Source organism: Mchenga conophoros, linkage group LG12, assembly GCF_057382185.1.
Source record: "Mchenga conophoros isolate Kocher_MC1m ecotype Shallow Benthic linkage group LG12, M_conophoros_male_GT1.1, whole genome shotgun sequence".
NCBI classification, from domain to species: Eukaryota; Metazoa; Chordata; class Actinopteri; order Cichliformes; family Cichlidae; genus Mchenga; species Mchenga conophoros.
This window is the reverse complement of record NC_140537.1, coordinates 18,977,047-18,996,206: the sequence shown is the minus strand read 5'-3', so window position 1 is coordinate 18,996,206 and position 19,160 is coordinate 18,977,047. Positions and strand designations below refer to the sequence as shown.

General features: G+C 38.9%; 2 protein-coding genes across 3 annotated transcripts; both read left to right on the top strand.

The window, feature by feature from the left end:
* The first annotated feature begins 3,079 nt into the window (after positions 1-3,079).
* On the top strand, positions 3,080-12,572 carry polk (polymerase (DNA directed) kappa). 2 transcript variants are annotated; one of them, XM_085294168.1, is made up of 15 exons: positions 3,080-3,741; positions 4,126-4,523; positions 5,906-6,025; positions 6,154-6,306; positions 6,558-6,689; positions 6,780-6,930; positions 7,043-7,264; positions 7,612-7,736; positions 8,689-8,855; positions 8,941-8,973; positions 9,074-9,170; positions 10,019-10,190; positions 10,339-11,334; positions 11,904-11,952; positions 12,094-12,572. In XM_085294168.1, the coding sequence occupies exons 2-15, from the start codon at positions 4,395-4,397 to the stop codon at positions 12,173-12,175; spliced, it is 2,628 nt and encodes an 875-aa protein (XP_085150294.1). In that variant the 5' UTR covers positions 3,080-3,741; positions 4,126-4,394; the 3' UTR covers positions 12,176-12,572. The 2 variants fall into 2 exon arrangements, with proteins under 2 accessions (XP_085150294.1, XP_085150295.1); XM_085294169.1 differs by lacking the exon at positions 3,080-3,741 and having other exon boundaries at positions 3,836-4,523.
* A 75-nt stretch (positions 12,573-12,647) lies between these two features.
* ankdd1b (ankyrin repeat and death domain containing 1B) lies at positions 12,648-19,019 on the top strand. The gene is made up of 15 exons (XM_085294176.1): positions 12,648-13,390; positions 13,729-13,829; positions 13,932-14,030; positions 14,136-14,234; positions 15,447-15,551; positions 15,641-15,742; positions 15,914-16,012; positions 16,477-16,575; positions 16,923-17,021; positions 17,096-17,194; positions 17,299-17,397; positions 17,590-17,685; positions 18,063-18,264; positions 18,518-18,649; positions 18,744-19,019. Exons 1-15 carry the CDS (start codon positions 13,216-13,218, stop codon positions 18,797-18,799), a joined length of 1,662 nt encoding a protein of 553 aa, XP_085150302.1. The 5' UTR covers positions 12,648-13,215; the 3' UTR covers positions 18,800-19,019.
* The last annotated feature ends 141 nt before the right edge of the window (positions 19,020-19,160 follow it).

The following is a 19,160-nucleotide window of genomic DNA, read 5'->3' as shown; positions in this document are numbered from 1 at the left end:
GTCACTATCAAGGCCATCTTATTTTGGATTTCAAAGTAAAAGCCCTGTGAATCTTCATTTTTGAACTACTCTTTCAATGACTTAATAATGCTCTTAAAAGCAAAAGTCGTATTTCCAAATACTATTTGAACTTTATATCAACACTTTCCAACCACAGTCTTTTTACAGTGATACCATATCAATATCAAGTCAGTCTGATTTTGCCTTTCATAGTAATGGCCCTTTGAAATTGTCCATATTGACTTAATCTTCTAACGATTCAAAATGCTCTAAAATGAAAAATTCTTGTTTCCACAGGGTAATTCCACCTTAGATCAACAGTATACAGCCCCACAGTGATACCATATCAATATCAAGTCATTCTGATTATGCCTTCCAAAATAAAAGCCTTTTTAAATTGTCCATAATTGACCTAACTTTCAGTGATTTCAAAATGTTTTAAAATGGAAATTTCCTGTTTCCACAGGGTAATTCCACTCCAGATCAACAGTATACAACCTCACGATGTTATCATATCAATATCAAGACATTCTGATATTGCTTTAAAAAATAAAAGCATTTTCAAACTGCCCATATCTGAGTTGCTCCTGGAACAATTTCAAAATGCTCTAAAATGGCACATTCCTGTTTCCACAGGGTAATTCCACTTTAGATCAACAGTATACAGCCCCACAGTGATACCATATCAATATCAAGTCATTCTGATTTTGCTCTCAAAAATAAAAGCCTTTTCAAATTGTCCATAATTGACCTAACTTTCAGTGATTTCAAAATGCTCTAAAAAGGAAAATTCCTGTTTCCACAGGGTAATTCCACCTTAGATCAACAGTATACAGCCCCACAGTGATACCATATCAATATCAAGTCATTCTGATTATGCCTTCCAAAATAAAAGACTTTTTAAATTGTCCATAATTGACCTAACTTTCAGTGATTTCAAAATGCTCTAAAATGGAAATTTCCTGTTTCCACAGGGTAATTCTACTCCAGATCAACAGTATACAGCCCCACAGTGATACCATATTAATATCAAGTCATTCTGATTTTGCCTTCCAAAATAAAAGACTTTTCAAATTGCCAAGATACGACCTACTCTTTTAAAGATTTCAAAATGCTCTAAAAGTGAAAATTGCTGTTTCCACAGGATAATTTCACTTTAGGTCAACAGTATACAACCTCACGATGTTACCATATCAATTTCAAGTAATTCTGATTATGCCTTCCAAAATAATGGCCTGTTGAAAATGCCCATAATTTACCTAACTTTCAGTGATTTCAGAATGCTCTAAAAAGGAAGATTTCAGTTTCCACAGGGTAATTCCACTTTAGATCAACAGTATACAACCTCACGATGTTACCATGTCAATTTCAAGTCAGTCTGATTTTGCTTTTCAAAATGAAAACCCAATATGTGTTGAAACAGCAATTTTCATTTTTAAAACATTCTGAAATAATTGAAAGAGTATATCACATATGGACAAATTCGACGGGCCATTAATTTGAAAGGCGAAATCAGACCAACATGAAATTTACATGGTTTTACTGTCGGGTTGGATACTGTTGATCTAAAGTGGAATTATCCTGTGGAAACAGCATCTTTCAATTTAAGAGCATTTTGAAATCGTTAAACGAGTAGGTCGTCTACGGGCAATTTGAAAATACTTTTATTTTGGAAGGCAAAATCAGAGTGACTTGATCTTAACATCGTATCTCTGTGGGGTTGTATACTGTTGATTTAAAGTGAAATTATTCTGTGGAAACAGAAAATTTCCTTTTTAGAGCATTCCGAAATCACTGAAAGTTAGGTAAGTTATTGGCATTTTCAACAGGCCATTATTTTGGAAGGCAAAATCAGAATGACTTGAAATTGAAGTAGTACCATGGTGTGGATGTACACTTTTGATCTAACATGGATTCATCCTGTGGAAAGAGCAAGTTTCATTTTTAGAGCGTTCTGAATTCTTTAAAAGAGTAGGTCGTATATCGGCAATTTGAAAAGTCTTTTATTTTGGAAGGCAACATCAGACTGATTTGATATTGATATGGTATCACTGTGGGGTTGGATACTATTGATCTAAAGTGGAATTATGCTGTGGAAACAGCAATTTTCCATCTTAGAGCATTTTGAATTCGCTCCAAGAGTAAGTCATATATGGGCAAATTGAAAAAGCTTTTATTTTGAAAAGCAAAATCAGACTGACTTGAAATTGACATGGCAACATCGTGAGGTTGTATACTGTTGATCTAAAGTGGAATTACCCTGTGGAAACTGAAATCTTCCTTTTTAGAGCATTCTGAAATCACTGAAAGTTAGGTAAATTATGGGCATTTTCAACAGGCCATTATTTTGGAAGGCATAATCAGAATTACTTGAAATTGATATGGTAACATCGTGAGGTTGTATACTGTTGACCTAAAGTGAAATTATCCTGTGGAAACAGCAATTTTCACTTTTAGAGCATTTTGAAATCTTTAAAAGAGTAGGTCGTATCTTGGCAATTTGAAAAGTCTTTTATTTTGGAAGGCAAAATCAGAATGACTTGATATTAATATGGTATCACTGTGGGGCTGTATACTGTTGATCTGGAGTAGAATTACCCTGTGGAAACAGGAAATTTCCATTTTAGAGCATTTTGAAATCACTGAAAGTTAGGTCAATTATGGACAATTTGAAAAGGCTTTTATTTTTGAGAGCAAAATCAGAATGACTTGATATTGATATGGTATCACTGTGGGGCTGTATACTGTTGATCTAAAGTGGAATTACCCTGTGGAAACAGGAATGTGCCATTTTAGAGCATTTTGAAATTGTTCCAGGAGCAACTCAGATATGGGCAGTTTGAAAATGCTTTTATTTTTTAAAGCAATATCAGAATGTCTTGATATTGATATGGTAACATCGTGAGGTTGTATACTGTTGATCTGGAGTGGAATTACCCTGTGGAAACAGGAAATTTCCATTTTAAAACATTTTGAAATCACTGAAAGTTAGGTCAATTATGGACAATTTAAAAAGGCTTTTATTTTGGAAGGCATAATCAGAATGACTTGATATTGATATGGTATCACTGTGGGGCTGTATACTGTTGATCTAAGGTGGAATTACCCTGTGGAAACAAGAATTTTTCATTTTAGAGCATTTTGAATCGTTAGAAGATTAAGTCAATTATGGACAATTTCAAAGGGCCATTACTATGAAAGGCAAAATCAGACTGACTTGATATTGATATGGTATCACTGTAAAAAGACTGTGGTTGGAAAGTGTTGATATAAAGTTCAAATAGTATTTGGAAATACGACTTTTGCTTTTAAGAGCATTATTAAGTCATTGAAAGAGTAGTTCAAAAATGAAGATTCACAGGGCTTTTACTTTGAAATCCAAAATAAGATGGCCTTGATAGTGACAGGGCACAATTAGGGTACAAGGCTGTGTCATATAGATCTAACATTAGAGTTTGTAAAAAAAAAAAAAAAAGCCTAAATTATATGTTATTATGTTCTTAACATATCTGTTAATTCACTCGAAGTTGGCTTTTATTTTGAAATCCGGTTTCCACATCCATTCCCGTAATACTTTGAATACACAGGGAACGTAAAACAAACTGGAGGCTGGCTTGACTGCAAGTCTCGAATTGGAGGCTGGCTTGACACCAGTAATCAAAAGAAGCGGTTTACATTTAACACAAGAAACCAGTAAAACTGGAATAAAAAAAATCTATTTGGCATGACTTCTGATCACAGGTAGGAATAGTTAACACGAATATGTTTTGTGTGAGTGCTATAGCACTCATGTTTCATGTAAATGTGACGCCACATAAATATTTACCTTGATATTCGTGTTGTGAGGATCTGTTTCGTTGTTTGCAACGAAACTACATTTCATCAATTAATGTCTTAATTTACTTGACCAGCAGATCCATTTTTAATTCCTCGTGTGAAATATGCCAAAGGGTTTCATAACATATTTGTTGGCAATCAGAAGTATCCAGTGTACTTTAAACGGACCGATAACAATCTAAGGTTAACTCATATCAGCAGAAACACTGCACAATCCCAAGTCATAAACTGTAAAAGCAAACTTTGAAGGGACGGTACAATCCTGAAATGACGCTCTTGGTTTTTTAGTTCCGCCCATTTGGCTGATGACGTATGGACGCGGAAGTGCCGCCAAAAAAACCGCCGCCGTAGCTGTTTTCAACACTTGTAGAGACATGTTTGTCAGAAAGCTCAGTGACTTAATTTACAGTCACCGTGGCTCTTATTTGTCATTGAGAAACTCGGATCTGATCCAGCCCGGAAAGCCGCACATATGTGGGGATGCACAGCTCAGTTCTTCAGAAAACAGCCCAGTTCGTTATAACCTGAAGTGTACCTGCACTAAGTAAGTCATTAGGATGGAGAATGGGGTGGCATCCACCAAAGAAGAGGGCTTCCTCTCCAGAATGGCTCTCAATGACAACAAAGCTGGTATGGAAGGTCTTGACAGAGACAAGATCAATAAGATCATCATGGAAACCTCCAAGGTAAGTGCTCACAAATCAAAGACACGCGCATGACACACCTGAGGTCACATACCCGATAGTCATCTACACAACTGTCTCCGAGAGGATGCAAATAACCGAATGATTAGTTTTTAGAACACAAGCATGGATAATTTGTTGACGTGCCGTTCTGTATGTCTTTATGTTTTGCTAGGATGGATGGAAAATAAGGGCAGCAATATATTGAAACACGCACAAAAAATACATAGAAGTACTACATATAAGGCAATTCTAACAAGCATGAAATGTTTGACACCTTTATTCTCCAACAAAGCCTGAACTCTCTTAGCTAAGCTTTCTTGTCATTTCTTTAAGCAGTCTTCAGGAATAGTTCTCCAGGCTTCCTGGAAGACATTTAAAGCTCTTCTATGGATGTTGGCTCCTTTTAGATGATGCCACACTGTTCCATGCTCTCCATGACCGATAGTGTTGCATTGTGTGCTTTTTGTACCCAAGTTTTTACTGCACCGGCAGTGTGTTTGGACACAAGCCTTAATTCAGATGGTGTGAAAAATGAAGTTGTTGCTAATCACACGCTTTCCAGATGTTATTGTACGGTGAATTCAAATCCGATGATACTTTTCTGTGTTCATAATTTAATCAGTTTTAACAAGAAACCACGACAAAGCCTCCACCGTGCTCCACAGATGGCTGCACACATCCACTATTTAACCTTTCTCTTGACCACCTGCATACATACTGATGACAATTTGAACAAAAAATTTAAAATGTGGATTCAGCACTCCACAAGACCTGTTGCTGCTGATTTTCAGTCCACTTCTTGTGTAATTTGACACACATGAGCCTTTTCTTCTAGTTTGCCTTCCTTAAGAATGGCTTTCGACAGGCACCCTTCAACTGACATTATTTCTGATGATGCATTTTTTTTGTAGAATTCTTATATCACCATATAAGTGTCATAATTCATTCCTTACAGTAATATGAATAGCTTTTGTATAATGGTGTTCTAAAATGTTATTTTGAAATATGTAGATGAGGCATTACATTGTTAAGTATGTTTCAGTTTGCAGTATTATAAAAGCTTACACGTGTATGTGGACAGTTTCTCACTGCTATAGTCATTGTAGACTTTGTGGGAGCAAAATCTAAAAATTGACTCTTTTTTTTTTTTCCCCCGGTTTACTTGGATGTATCTAGCTTTAACCAATAAAAGGCACAAATGACACTGTGGACAATATGAACCTCCATCCACTTTTGTAGATTGTATCCTGTTCCCCTTTGCGTCCACTATCCTCTGTGTAATGACATCCAGTCCTAAAAATAAATGAGCTACAGTAGCTTTTTATTAAAGCTGTAAAACAGAGTTGTTATAACTCCCCATTGTCCTTGTCCTTCCTGGGCAGGGATCTAAGTTTTACGAGAATGAGCTAAAGAGAGATCAGCAGGTGAACCAGCGCATTACGAAAATGATGCTACAGAAGGCACGGATCACAGAGCAGCAGTTAAAAAAAGCACAAGTTCAGGTAAGATGTAAGGGATTCACATGGCCAAAGCTCACTTCTTTTTCCAGAGGTGACCTGAAAATCACACAGACACAACTCAGGTGAGCTTCAAGCAACTGGCTTCTTTTCATTTTATTCTCTCTGTGTAGGTGGAAAAGGTTTCCACAGCGCTGGAGAAGAGTCGTGATCTAAGCCGTGTGATTGTACATGTGGACATGGATGCTTTCTACGCTGCTGTTGAAATGAGAGACTGTCCTGAACTGAAGGACAAGCCCATGGCCGTAGGATCCATGAGCATGCTGGTGGGTTAAAAACATTGCTATTGTGGCTAATGGACACGCCACAGATACTGACTATGAATTATGTCTGAACTCTGAAACAAGATATTAAAGGTTTATTTCAAATATAAACCACACTGCACTGAAATATAGTATACACATGCTCTCACTACTTTACAAACTACACGGAGATTAAGTATTGAAATCATGGCCATTTAAGATCCAGAACAGCCACTCTCTCTGTTTCATTCATATCGCCTCTTTTCCTTTCACAGTCGACCTCTAACTATCACGCCAGGAAATATGGGGTTCGAGCTGCCATGCCTGGCTTCATTGCAAAGAAACTCTGCCCCAGTTTAGTCATTGTTCCACTTAACTTTGATAAGTACAGAGCTGTGAGCAATGAGGTAAGCGCAATACCTAAAAACACACATGCAAACAAATTCTTTCAGTGGCTTGTTGCTCAACAGGTGCCCATCTGTCTGTGCTTCTGTTAGATCCGGGAGATCTTTGCAGACTATGACCCGAACTTTCAGCCAATGAGCCTGGATGAAGCTTATCTAGATTTCACAGACCACCTGGAGCAGAGGCAGCACTGGCCAGAGTCCACACGTACACATCACTTCCGTGTCAGAGACATGACCACAGGTAGGGATTTGTTTTTCTTTAATATATACACACAAACACATTGATATTAAGTTTTATATATATCAGGAATCCATTTAATTGTTGTGTGATTTATTTATTTTTTCTTGTAAAGATGAGAAAAAAGCTGAGCCTTCCCAGGAAGCTGTGACAGAGGTGAGAGAGCTCTCCCCAGTACTGTTTGAGGACAGCCCAGGCTCCTCTCCCAGCCCAGTGGGCCCTGAAGGTGTGCATGCTCCTGCAGGTGATTTCGAGGTGTTTGGGACATCTGTTGAAGAGGCTGTGCGAGAGATGCGCTTCCGCATTGAGCAGAAGACGATGCTGACTGCCAGTGCAGGTGAGCAAGAAACCAGTCTGCTTTTAATTTAAAACACGCTCATTTTAACTGCATAACAGGGATATACAGTAATAAATCTCAGATCCTGAGCTCTAAGCAGTCACTGAACATCGCTGATCCCTGTGCCATTGTTGAAGCTGCTGTCATTACGAATATCTATTTATTTATTGCTCTATTTATGATAATTTACAACATATTTTGATACTACATTTTTATTACTTTTGTTTGACTGTACACCAAGTTCATCAGTTCATTCTAATCTAATGCAACCCTGACAAGTCTAGTATGCATATTTTGGGAATTATTGTGCATGCTTTACCAGCCAATGATATTTTCCAATCTTCCAGGAATTGCGCCAAACATGATGCTGGCTAAGGTGTGCAGTGACAAAAACAAACCCAATGGACAATACAGACTCCCATCCACCAGAGAGGCAGTGATGGACTTCATCCAGAACCTTCCAGTTCGCAAAGTACAGTACCCATTGCTCAAATTAAAGCACTAGCAGAGCTGTGTGCTTGTAGTATATTGCTTGACAATGTAAGATTTTTAGTATTTTTCTTTTTCTTTAACTGCAAAAGTGCAAATAACGTTTGAGTTTGGACTCGCTTGTTTGCAAACCTCACTCCTCTGGGTTAGAGCTGAGACAACCCACTGCAGTATGAGGCTCATGGTTCATAATAGTCACAGTCTGTGGCTCAACTTGATAACAGAACAAAGTTAAAACTGCAGTTGTCACATATTTGTGTCTGTGAGCAGACATGATGGAGTCCATTTGGTAAAAGATACATCAGCTGGATGTTTTTCAAGGGTTTAATAGTAAACAGAAGATGGTTTTTAGAAGTAGAAAAACAAACATAGAAGTTTGTTTTTGGGCTCTTACATGTGTAATCCTGCTCTGTGAAAAAGCATTGGATGTGTTAAATAACCATCTGAAATAAGGTTTGTTAGCTTGATGCTAGAAGAGTGGCTTTTTAAAAAAAACAAAATTGATTTGTGATCTCAAACAAGAAACACAATTGCTACAATTTTTTCCTTTTTATCTTGTGTTTGGACTTTCTCCGGTGATTTAGTTATTGCTTTCTCCAGTTTATTTGTAGCATGTTTAAAGCTACTTTCAGTTGCTCCCTTATTCACAACGGGTCTCCGCAGCGGGTATCTCTGAATATTTAGTTTTTACTCCAGAAATCCACGTGTCTCACGTTCAAAGGATCTGTGTCTCCTCCCAGAATCGAACCAGGGATCTTTTGCTTGTTAGCTGAATGTGTTTGTTTTTTTCCTCCTAATTGTCTTCATTGATTTCTTTAAATAAATGTTAATTGTGAAGTTCTGAGTAGAATGCAGTATAAAGGTTTACAGACATGTTGTGGAGTCACTGTGAAACATGGCTGAAAGGCTAAAAACATGTTTATGTGCTTTTCTAGGTTTGTGGCATAGGAAAGGTGAGTGAGAAGATGCTGAACGCTTTGGGTATAAGTACCTGCTCCCATCTTGGCCAGCAGATGGCGTTGCTGTCATTGCTGTTCTCGGAGACAGCCTGGCATCATTTCCTGGAGGTTTCTCTGGGACTGGGCTCCACATATATACCCAGGTACTGTCTGCTTGCTTCATAACACTCAAGTACAACTGATCTCCAGAAGAAGGAGATAAAGCTGACTGTCTCTACTGTCACACAGGCATGAAGAAAGAAAAAGCATGAGCACAGAGAGGTTTTTTTAACAATTTTAATTAATATTTGATAGTTTAAAAAAATGGTTTCCTTCTTTCAGCTCTCTTCTAATTTCTCTGTCATACTATCAATATTTACAGGACCTTTAAAGAACTGAGTAAAGTTGAGGAGCAGTTGTCTTTGTGCAGGGAGCTCTGTGAAGATCTAGCAGAAGACATGAAGAAAGAAGGTCTGAAGGTATTGATCAGTGTTATTGTAACCTTTAAACCCATATCCGCTGTATAAGAAGATTTTCTTTAACATCTTTTCAGCTACCTTGCTTTCATACATCAACTTTTTTCAGACAAGAGGCAAGTTAAAGGAAAAGCTAAACCCCTGACCCCTTCATTACAGCTGTGTCATCCCCCTGTCATCTTCTTTCTAGATCGCAGTGCCTCCTTCCATAGGGCACGAGTGATCACTGAATGATTTGATGGCTTAAAAGTTGTGTAAAGTTGAACACCTACACATTGTGGACCGACATGTTAGACGCCGCTCTCTATCACCATCATCGAAATAGCAAAAGAGGGAAAGAAAAAACAATTTCTTTTGAAAGTATGATGCTCTGTCGCTCCAATACATTTCCAGAAACAGGAAGAAGCTATTTTGGCAGCACATGGAGGCTCGACACCTTCCTAACACACAATTCTTATACTTGGCCTTCTTAGATTTACTGTGTCTCCAAACAGAATCTCGTACAGTTACTCTAACATGTTCATTCCCTTTTGAATCGATACAGTAAGGACTGGATGGCTTAGCACAACTATTACCCCCCCTACCTGGGTCCTGATGTGGCTTTGATAGCTGCAGGAAATGGAGGACCATTAAAGAGACCGAAGGGGGCTACTATCAGCTTTGAACATATCGCCATAAAAACTCACAAAATGGATTCTGACAAGTCAATCACTGATATGATTATACAGATTTCCATCTCTTTCCTGGTACTATTATTTACGTCTAATTAGAGTGCAGGCTGAAATGGCCGTGACTGTTTGCCTAATATGAATTTAAAGGCGTATATATATATATTTTTGTCTTCCTGGAAGGGTAAAACGGTAACACTGAAGCTCAAGAATGTGAACTTCGAGGTGAAAACCAGGGCAATGACGCTGCCGTGTGCTGTTGCCACAGTGGATGAGATCTTCGCTGTTGCTAAGGACCTCCTGAAAACGGAAATAGAAAATGAGAGTCCTCAGCCACTCAGACTGAGGCTCATGGGTAATATAACAATAAAACTGACATATCAATTAATATAACTAGCTTGAAATGAACCTAAATGATGTGTGACAAGCTTCATGTGGAAATAATAACACAGCTGGCATTCGTTTAGAGGTTTTCTCCGGATGATTTGTTTTTGTGCTTGTAGGTGTTCGAATTTCTGCCTTCGCTAATTTGGATGATAAAAAGCCCTTGCAGAAGAGCATCGTCGGCTTTCTGCAGAGCGGCAAGGCAGACTGCTCTAGTTCTTCCCAAGGGATGCTTCAAAAACTGGGGAATGAGCATCTCTCCGATGCTTACTCCTTCCACACCTCGCCACTTATGTGCCCCCTAGTGGAACAGAAACACCAGAGACAAGAAGACCTTCCCTGGCGGAGTAAGCAGAGGCAGACAGAAGGAAGCCAGGCGACTGTGGGACTCCAGCAGTCTTTCTTTCAAAGGGCTCATGTTAGAAGACTGCAACTCGAGGCAGCTAATGCAGCCACAAAAAATGAGGGGAGCGGGGAAAACGCTCCAGTGATTGCTAACACAAGGACTCCGGCCACAGCAAGCGAAAACAACCATTTACCGCCCGATCTCTCAGAAAATCCCAGTCCTGTACAGGCGCATGCATCCACATCAGCCTGTGAAGAATCAGAAACCCTCACATGTCCCGTGTGCTTCAGAAAGGTGGAAACAACCGACCTGAATGTCTTCAACACGCATATAGACCAATGTCTCAGCAACGCCTCTCAAAAAACAAACAATGGCACAGAGTCAGACACAGAGTCAGAGTCGGGTCTAAAGAAGGACCGCGAAGAACGTGCAGCAGTGAACAAACTGAGGAGGCGGCACGAGGCTCAAGAGAAGAAGTCAAAAGTCAACCCTCAGAAAGGCCAGAGCAGCGTAAAAAAAGATTCTGTTCAAAAGGTTTCGTTGATTAAAGACGACAACAAAACTGCGACCTTGCAAGAGCCTCAGCCATCTAATAGCAAAGGGCCAGTCTTCGTCTGCCCAGTGTGTCAACTGACCCAGGAGACTCATGACCTCGCTGTCTTCAACCACCACGTTGACCTCTGCCTGAACCAGGAGGTCTTACATGAGCTGGGGAGACAGACATCATCCTCCATAAATCCATCTCCAGTTAAAAATAGCAAGAGCACAGGTAAGTGCGTGTATTAAACAAAGGGAACCTTGTTGTGTGTGTATTCTGAAAAAAATGTTTTTCATTACGATGCATGCAGTCACTACATGCTTCGGCTACATGAAGGTACTAACAGCAACCCTCTCTTCTGACAGAAACTATTCTGTCCTGATGACAGGAGCGATGCTGTTAGCCGAGTCTATAAGCTGTATGACAGCGGAGTTAACAGAAGGAATGTGTATTTGGGAAGGGGTCGGTGGCCTATGACCTTGTTATTTACAGACAGTGACACTATGTGAGACGTTTGTATCGATTCAGACCAGGAAAAGACATCTCATTTCACCCCATGGGGCTCCCTTTGCCCCGGGCTTGGAAATTGCTAAATCACTTTCTCACCTATTCATTTCCTACAATGAACTGCACCCCGGTTTCCTCTTAAACAAGCCTGCCTCAGAAATTGCACTCTTTATATCCCTGGTGCTGCGATTGTGCGCCTCCTCAATGGAAGTCATTTTTATGTCAGAGAAAAGACAGCGGGGGATACATTATTTTTTCTGTCCATGCCAATAAGTGTCCCTTTCTGTTTGTAGACGGAGGACATCTTCTGCTAAAGCAAGCAAGCAAAGGCAAAAGCAAAAGGTGAGACGGCTTGTTTACAAATCGCTTCACTGAATGCTGACACGCGATCTCTTCTTGTTCCATTTAGTGTGACTGAAGTAGCATTGAAATTTTATGTATAAATAAAAGTATTCATTGTTGTGTGTTCTTTTTATGATTTAGACGGGACACGCCTTCGTCTCCTCCGTCTAAAAAGGTTAAAAGCCTCGGTCCTTGCAACACCATCGGCAAGTTCTTCAGGTGACAGTCATTCAGGGGCAAACTCCAGCCTAGTGCGGATGAACTGAGGAAGTAAAAACGCAGCTCTTCTATTCCCTCGGCTTCCCTGCGCGGTTTTTATTCATCCTGCGGTCACTGCGCACAAAGCTTGTTAAGTTTGCACATAGAAGATGCTCCTAAAACACCTGGCTTGTCTGCTCTAAGCAATATTCAAAATGAAAGATGAAGACAAGTCCAATAATTCCTTTTAATGCATTTTTATTTAATGGTCAGGCTAGATATATATTTTTTATTTATCTTCATTAAGTTATTTTATTATGACATTGTCACATTTGTGTTTTTGTGTAGTGTATACCTTTAATAATGACGAAAAGAGATTTTTTTTATCATTTAAATTGTTGCAATAAATTATTCTGCTGAAATCTCACTTTTAGGGACATTTTTTTTGTTTACACTCAACACTAATCACTTCTCCAACAGCCTGAACTGTAACCAAACAATGAGTGCTTCAAAGTAGTGAGGAAAAAAACGGGTTCTTGCTGTCAGCCATGAAACTGTACCACTTCAAGTTGTGTAAATGTGTAAATGTGACTCGCCGCTTCCTTACACATACAGTACGTTTGTTTCCTTAGACAAACATGTACTACTACTGAACTCCAACTCCTTTGTTAATCTTTTAACCAGCGTTACATAATAGAAATTTAAGTTAGACAATTGGTATAAATTCCTCATGTTACTCGAGCCATAATATAGCCACAGCTGTGCCACTGACTAGTCAAAGTGAAATGTGTCATGTTTAATAAACCTGTTACTATCACCGGGGATCTCTAGGGTGTGAGCTAGTAAAGTAAATACGGATCAGCCCTGCGGCACTAAAGTAAGGAGTACACTACCATACACTTCCTCGCTCTTGGCTCTATGAAGATCAGAACTTTGAAATTGGATAACACTGGCTTTCTTTACGGGTGTGCGATCTTTTTCCTCTGGAACTGAGGTAGACTGTTTTCAGGATATAACCTATACTGTTTAATACACAAAGTGTGGATTTGTTGTAAGAGCCTCCAAATGGAAAAAAAAGCTATGGCTCTGAAGAGGATGATTGAGAAACATTCTCCTAAAAAGGAGAATCTGGACCCTCGAAAGTGGATAAGACCAGAGACTGTGAGGGGATTCAGTGACTTTGCTCTGAACAAGCATTCAAACAAAGAGACGGACAACAGTTTTGATGACGTAGAGATGTGTGAGTATCCAAGAGAAAAAAAAACGTAAAAAGAATAAACAAGCTTTTTGTGCTTTATATGACAGAAAAGACATAGAAAGTGTAGTAAATGTAGCAGATTCAAGAACCGAGCACTTGAGTTTCTAATGTTTGTCACTGAAGTGAGGTGTGACAGTTTCCTTCCAAGGAAAAACACTGTATTTGCTATGTGGGTGTGTAGGTAGTAATGTTGAAAATCTCACCATCTTAGTTCACTTTACTCTATGTTGTGATATAATCCTGCTGTCTAATATGTATTAACACAATTAATTATGTATGAAAAAAGCCATGTATTAAGGCTTGTCTACTGTGTTATGTAGTGCTTGAGGCTGAGAAGGAGTTTATCGAAGCAGCTAAGAGGAACGATGTGGAGACCATGACGGATCTTGGAAAAGGCTTAAATGCCAACGTAAAGAATGTGGTGCGTCTGAAAAGATAAAGTATCTGCATTAGCCAAACAGACCCAATCACTGAATAAACTTTCATTAAACTGATAACATGTTGATTATTTTGTCTTCCTCAGCAAAATAGGACTGCCCTTCACTTTGCAGTAGCTTGCACAAACAAAGAAGCTGTTAAGCTGCTGTTACAGCGAAGGGTCAAAGTGGACCAAAAGGACAAGGTGGGAGGATTTTAAGATGTTAGATGCGAGGATTTGAGCCAAGGACAATATGTTATGTAATGTCTCCAAGTCGGCTACTACCATTTTGTGTTCTGTGTCTGACAGTACGGCGTAGCACCCATTCATTTGGCTGCCTGGTTTGGCAGTTTGGACATCCTGAAATTATTAGTGCAGGCTGGAGCAGAACAGAAGGCTGAGAACGAGGTGAAGTAGAAGGAAGAATTCTCCTCTATTGCTTCTCACTAACCAACAGAGATGAAATACCCTTAAACTGAGAAATGAATCCCATTGGGGGGTTTTTTGTTTTCCTTTTAGATTTTGCACAAACACCCTCTCAAAACAACACACTGCGATTCAGATATTTTATTATCTATACTATTTAAACTTTTAATTTTCAGTAACACTTAATAATATAGCCTGCAACATCTCCTGTAATACCCCTTAAAGTACTATATACTTTTTCTGAGTTTACTGTGCAACTATACTGTAAATATTTGAAAGCAGTTGGTCAATTCAGAGCATTTTAAAAAGACAGGACAAAATGTATCCTCTAAGCAATTTTAAATAGTAACGTCTAAAGTTACATTCCAGTTCTGTATTGGCTAAAATGTTTATTTTGCATTTGTTTCAGGAAAATCAGTACAGGTATTACAATAAAAACAACAAAAGAATTTTGAAAGCAGTTGACTCAGTAGTTAGCGCCCCCCCATCTAGTTTTGTAATATGTTTATAATAACCTTGGTAATGTCAAACAATATTATTGAGTAGCCTAACATCCTAATATTGCCCCGACTGCTTGAAGAGTTTGTGTGTGAATCTGTGGTCGGCTGCCCTTCCTCAGAAACCCTGATGCTTCTCCCAGAAAACTGAATTTGAATTGCAAAAACTGAGTTTGAGTTATGAGAACTGGATTTTAGTTCTGAGAAACGAAAAGTAATAAAAGTAATATGGTGTGAAGTTTTGATTAATTTTAATTTTGTAAAGTTTCGAAATTCAGTTTCACAAATACATTTAAGCTTAATCTGTGTAATTCACATCCATATGTAATTATATGAGTTGAAAAATTCACATCAAATTATAAATAACTAAAATGTAATGTTTAGTGGCACATATTTCTGACAATGCTATAACTATAAAGCATTTCGACGTTCGAATTTAAGTATAATTTGTTTAATTTTAAATATACCCTCTTGTTCTCTCGCACCTGTTTGTAAGTTTTCAAGTGCGCTAAATTTCAAGGAAATTAAACCACAAGCTACACGTTGTAGTTTGTCCATTTTTGCTTTCGTTATACTGTATCTTTTACACTGTGGCTTTCCATTTTCAAATACGGTTCAAGATGAATTTGGTTTGCATTGTAAATTCTCAAACAGCGCCCTGCCTGATTTAACAGAAAAAGTTATTTCTTTGTTTCAGGAAGGACTCAATATTTTGCACTGTGCTGCCATCAACAACCATACTGAAATCGTAGACTACATTGTAAATGACCTGCAGATGAAAGAACTTGACAAGGATGACCTGGTATGCAACTTGCACAAAACAATTGTGTGGCAAATTTCATTTTGCATGCACTACATGTGATTACCTGAGCCTCTTTTCTTGTGTTTCAGTCAGGACACCGAGCATTTGCACTGGCAGCAGAGCACGGGTGTGTTAAGATGTTACAGGTGCTCATGGAGCCATACAACATGGCCACCATGAAGCCCAACAAGGTGTGCACGAGGACTTATTTGTGCGATTTTTCTGCATCTATTTCCGAGTAGGCTATATGGCTGTTTATGCTCACGTGTGCCTTGAGTGCACATTTCAGTGTCACACCTGCAAGAAAGCTCAAAGTCAAACACTCTTTGATGCAAGCTGTTTCCCTCCCTCCCTTCTGCCAGAGAGGGGACACGCCCCTGCACTTAGCTGCCAGGAACGGCCACTTGGATGTCGTCCAACTGCTGCTGCAGAGCTTTGATACTCGGGATGAAGTCAATATGGTAGACAATCAGTGCAAACATCCTCTCTATCACGGTTTGGTTTGTGACAGTGTGAGCTCAGCGGCTAATCCACTGCTGGATGCTGGCTCCACTTGGGATCAATTGAGATGAATCAAACATCTACCAGTTAGTATAATGACACATTTAGCTTTCTGGATCGAACTTTGGCAGGTAACAGGTAAACTGAACATGATAAATGTGTTCCTTTGTATTAGTACTGATGTGGCTTAATGATGCATTAAAGTAAGAGATAATTACAAAACCTTACCCCCCAAAAGATCTGCAGTAACTAATTTATTTGCTGGCATTTAATTGAATGATCCAAGCCAACGTTCCCTTAGTGTAAAGAAATTCTACTTTGTTATAACTAATAATAATAATAATGATGATAATAACTTAAAATGTTAATTATGTTAGAAGAATTTTCCATTTGCATCATTGCTGACGGATGTTTTGTGCTGCAGGATGGTGAGACTGCTCTGTACCAGGCTGCAGACCACGGTCAGGAAGAATGTGCTCAGGTCCTGCTGGAGGCCGGTTGTGACCCTAACATACTCACAGTGGTACGTTCAGGCAGTATACCCGGCCAAGTTTTACTGAACCAGTGCAAGCTAAGAGAAAAATACACACATCAAATACTTACAGTAATCAATGTTCATAACATGCAAGTTCAGAAAATCATGTGTTTTCTTTGGTAACTTTTGTTTGTGTACCGGTGTATTTTCTTGGCGTTTTTTTGGTACTGTGTAGATTCAAATGACTAAATACCTTTTCTACTGTTCTGCTTTTAACCGTACTACTAATATAATATGCATTATGGTGTTTATCCTGAAAAATATGTTATAAACAAAATCAGTTTTTAAAGATTCTTCTAGACAGTACAACTGCACTCACTTTGTACTCTTTGTAGGCCAAATGCAGCGCTCTCCATACAGTTGCAGAAAAAGGAGACGCGGCTCTTGTTCAAGTTCTCTTACAGTACAATGCCCAGGCGGACTTTCAAAATCAGGTAAGTAAACAACCAGATAGGAGGCAGTGGCAGAGTAATCCATCTTTTATGAAGCATAATATTATTGCTCTCAGGATCTAGAGACACCTCTCCACCTGGCAGTGAAGAACAGTCACATCCCTGTTATCTACTACCTATTGGAGGCTGGCTGCAATATCAATGCCACAGATAAGGTACAAGCTCCTGCCTAAGACAGTAAAATAAAGCATCCATGAACATAATGTAGACAAACTAATTCCTGCGTATCGTTATGTCGTGTCATGCTTTGGACTGTTAGAGGTCCCAGACAGCTATGCACATTGCTGCTGAGACTGCCAAAGCTGAGGTTGTGGAAATGCTTCTTAAAGCTGGGCCTGATATAACAGTCAAGGACCGGGTAAGATGCATTAGTCATATTAATAAAATTAAACTGTATACTAATGCTATCCAAACAGCAAAAAAATGATAATTAATGTAAGCCTTTGTCGCAGCATGATACATTGAAAATACAAGAAAAATCAAACTAAATGCAATCTCTTGCGGTTCTAATTGAATTTGTTTTTCACTGTACATGCTGGATTCGGAGTAGCAGGGTAAGACTGCTCTGGGTGTTGCAGCCAGAGCAGATGAGGTAAACATTGTGGACATGATCATCAAAGCAGAACGATACTATGACCAGAAAAAGGTGAGGGGATAATCAAATGATACTTGTAACTTTCACGAGCATAATCCATTCGCGATGCTTTGAAATCAATAATTACTTTCACCATGAATGATTCAGTGTCACATCCTCGATTAGCTGAATCCCCTCTAATTCTATTAAAGCATTCACTGTAAAAGTGATTCGGAGCCCAGAAACATTCGACATACGATTTATCATCAGTTTAATTAAGAATATGCCTTATTCTCCTCCATTATTGATTTTCAAAATGTTTCACTCTGACATTTATATTGCTAATCATACGTGTTAGTGTCTTGCCAAAATTTTCTTCCTGTGCCCCTCTGTTGTCTGGAGAGTGTGGCCTTTATCAGCCTGCTGACATGATTTAATTGCCCTTTCAGGCTAACCCTGAGCTTAATGAGATTGTTCGCACCGAGCATGCACTGACGTTCAAATTTGACCGCCGCAGTGAGAACAAGGAGCTGTATTCGATGGCTTGGCGCCTGGCGTACAAGCTGCTGAAACCAGGAGACTGGAAAAGACTGGCAACACACTGGGACTTTACTCAGGACCAAGTGTCTGCCATCGAGGAGCAGTGGACAGGTGCCATAACTCACACACTGACAGGGCAGGTTTCTGCTGTGCATTTGGCAACCCTCTGAAAATCTAACTTAACCTTCTTGAGTCAAACACATTAATTAAATACCCTGAAATCTTAGGTAAAAAAATGAATATCCCAGTATGACATTGAAATTTTTACAGCTTATTTTCCAAGTTGTAATTTGGTATCTTTAGGGTATTTTTTTGCAGGTTGACCTTTTTTTCTGAACTTAAAGGGTTGTGCGTTTACCTGCAGGTCAGCACAGCTATCAAGAGCATGGGAACAGAATGCTGCTGATCTGGCTTCATGGGGAGGAGCTGGCTCTGAAGGCCCCTGCTAAAGACCTCTACCAGGGCCTCATCTGCACTGGGAACACGAAAGCTGCAGGTACACTCTGTTAACAAGTATGCGATAAACAGAAATTTATGTCTTCTGCACCGCCTGTTCCAAAGTTTTACTTCATCAAATGTTCGTCTTTCAGATAAGATTCGACTGGAGGCAGAGCAAGTCAGCAGTAAAAGATGTACCATTTCATGAAGAGGAACACTGCAGTATTTACAATGTTCGCATCACTGTCAACGAAGCATCTCTACAGGACTACTGCAGTGAAATAATTTATTTTAAAAATAACGTTGTGCGTCACACAATTAGCATATAGCTTTGGTTTCGTCAAGTAAACAACATGTGCTGTTGGATGGTCGCCTTGCAGTACACAGTTATCTGTGCACAATTTAAAGCAAAGTAATAAATGTTCATTTTGGAATTCTCTGAACTTTTGTTCCATCTGTAATATATATATATATATATATATATATATATATATATATATATATATATATATATATATATATATATATATATATATATATATATATATATATATATATATATATATATA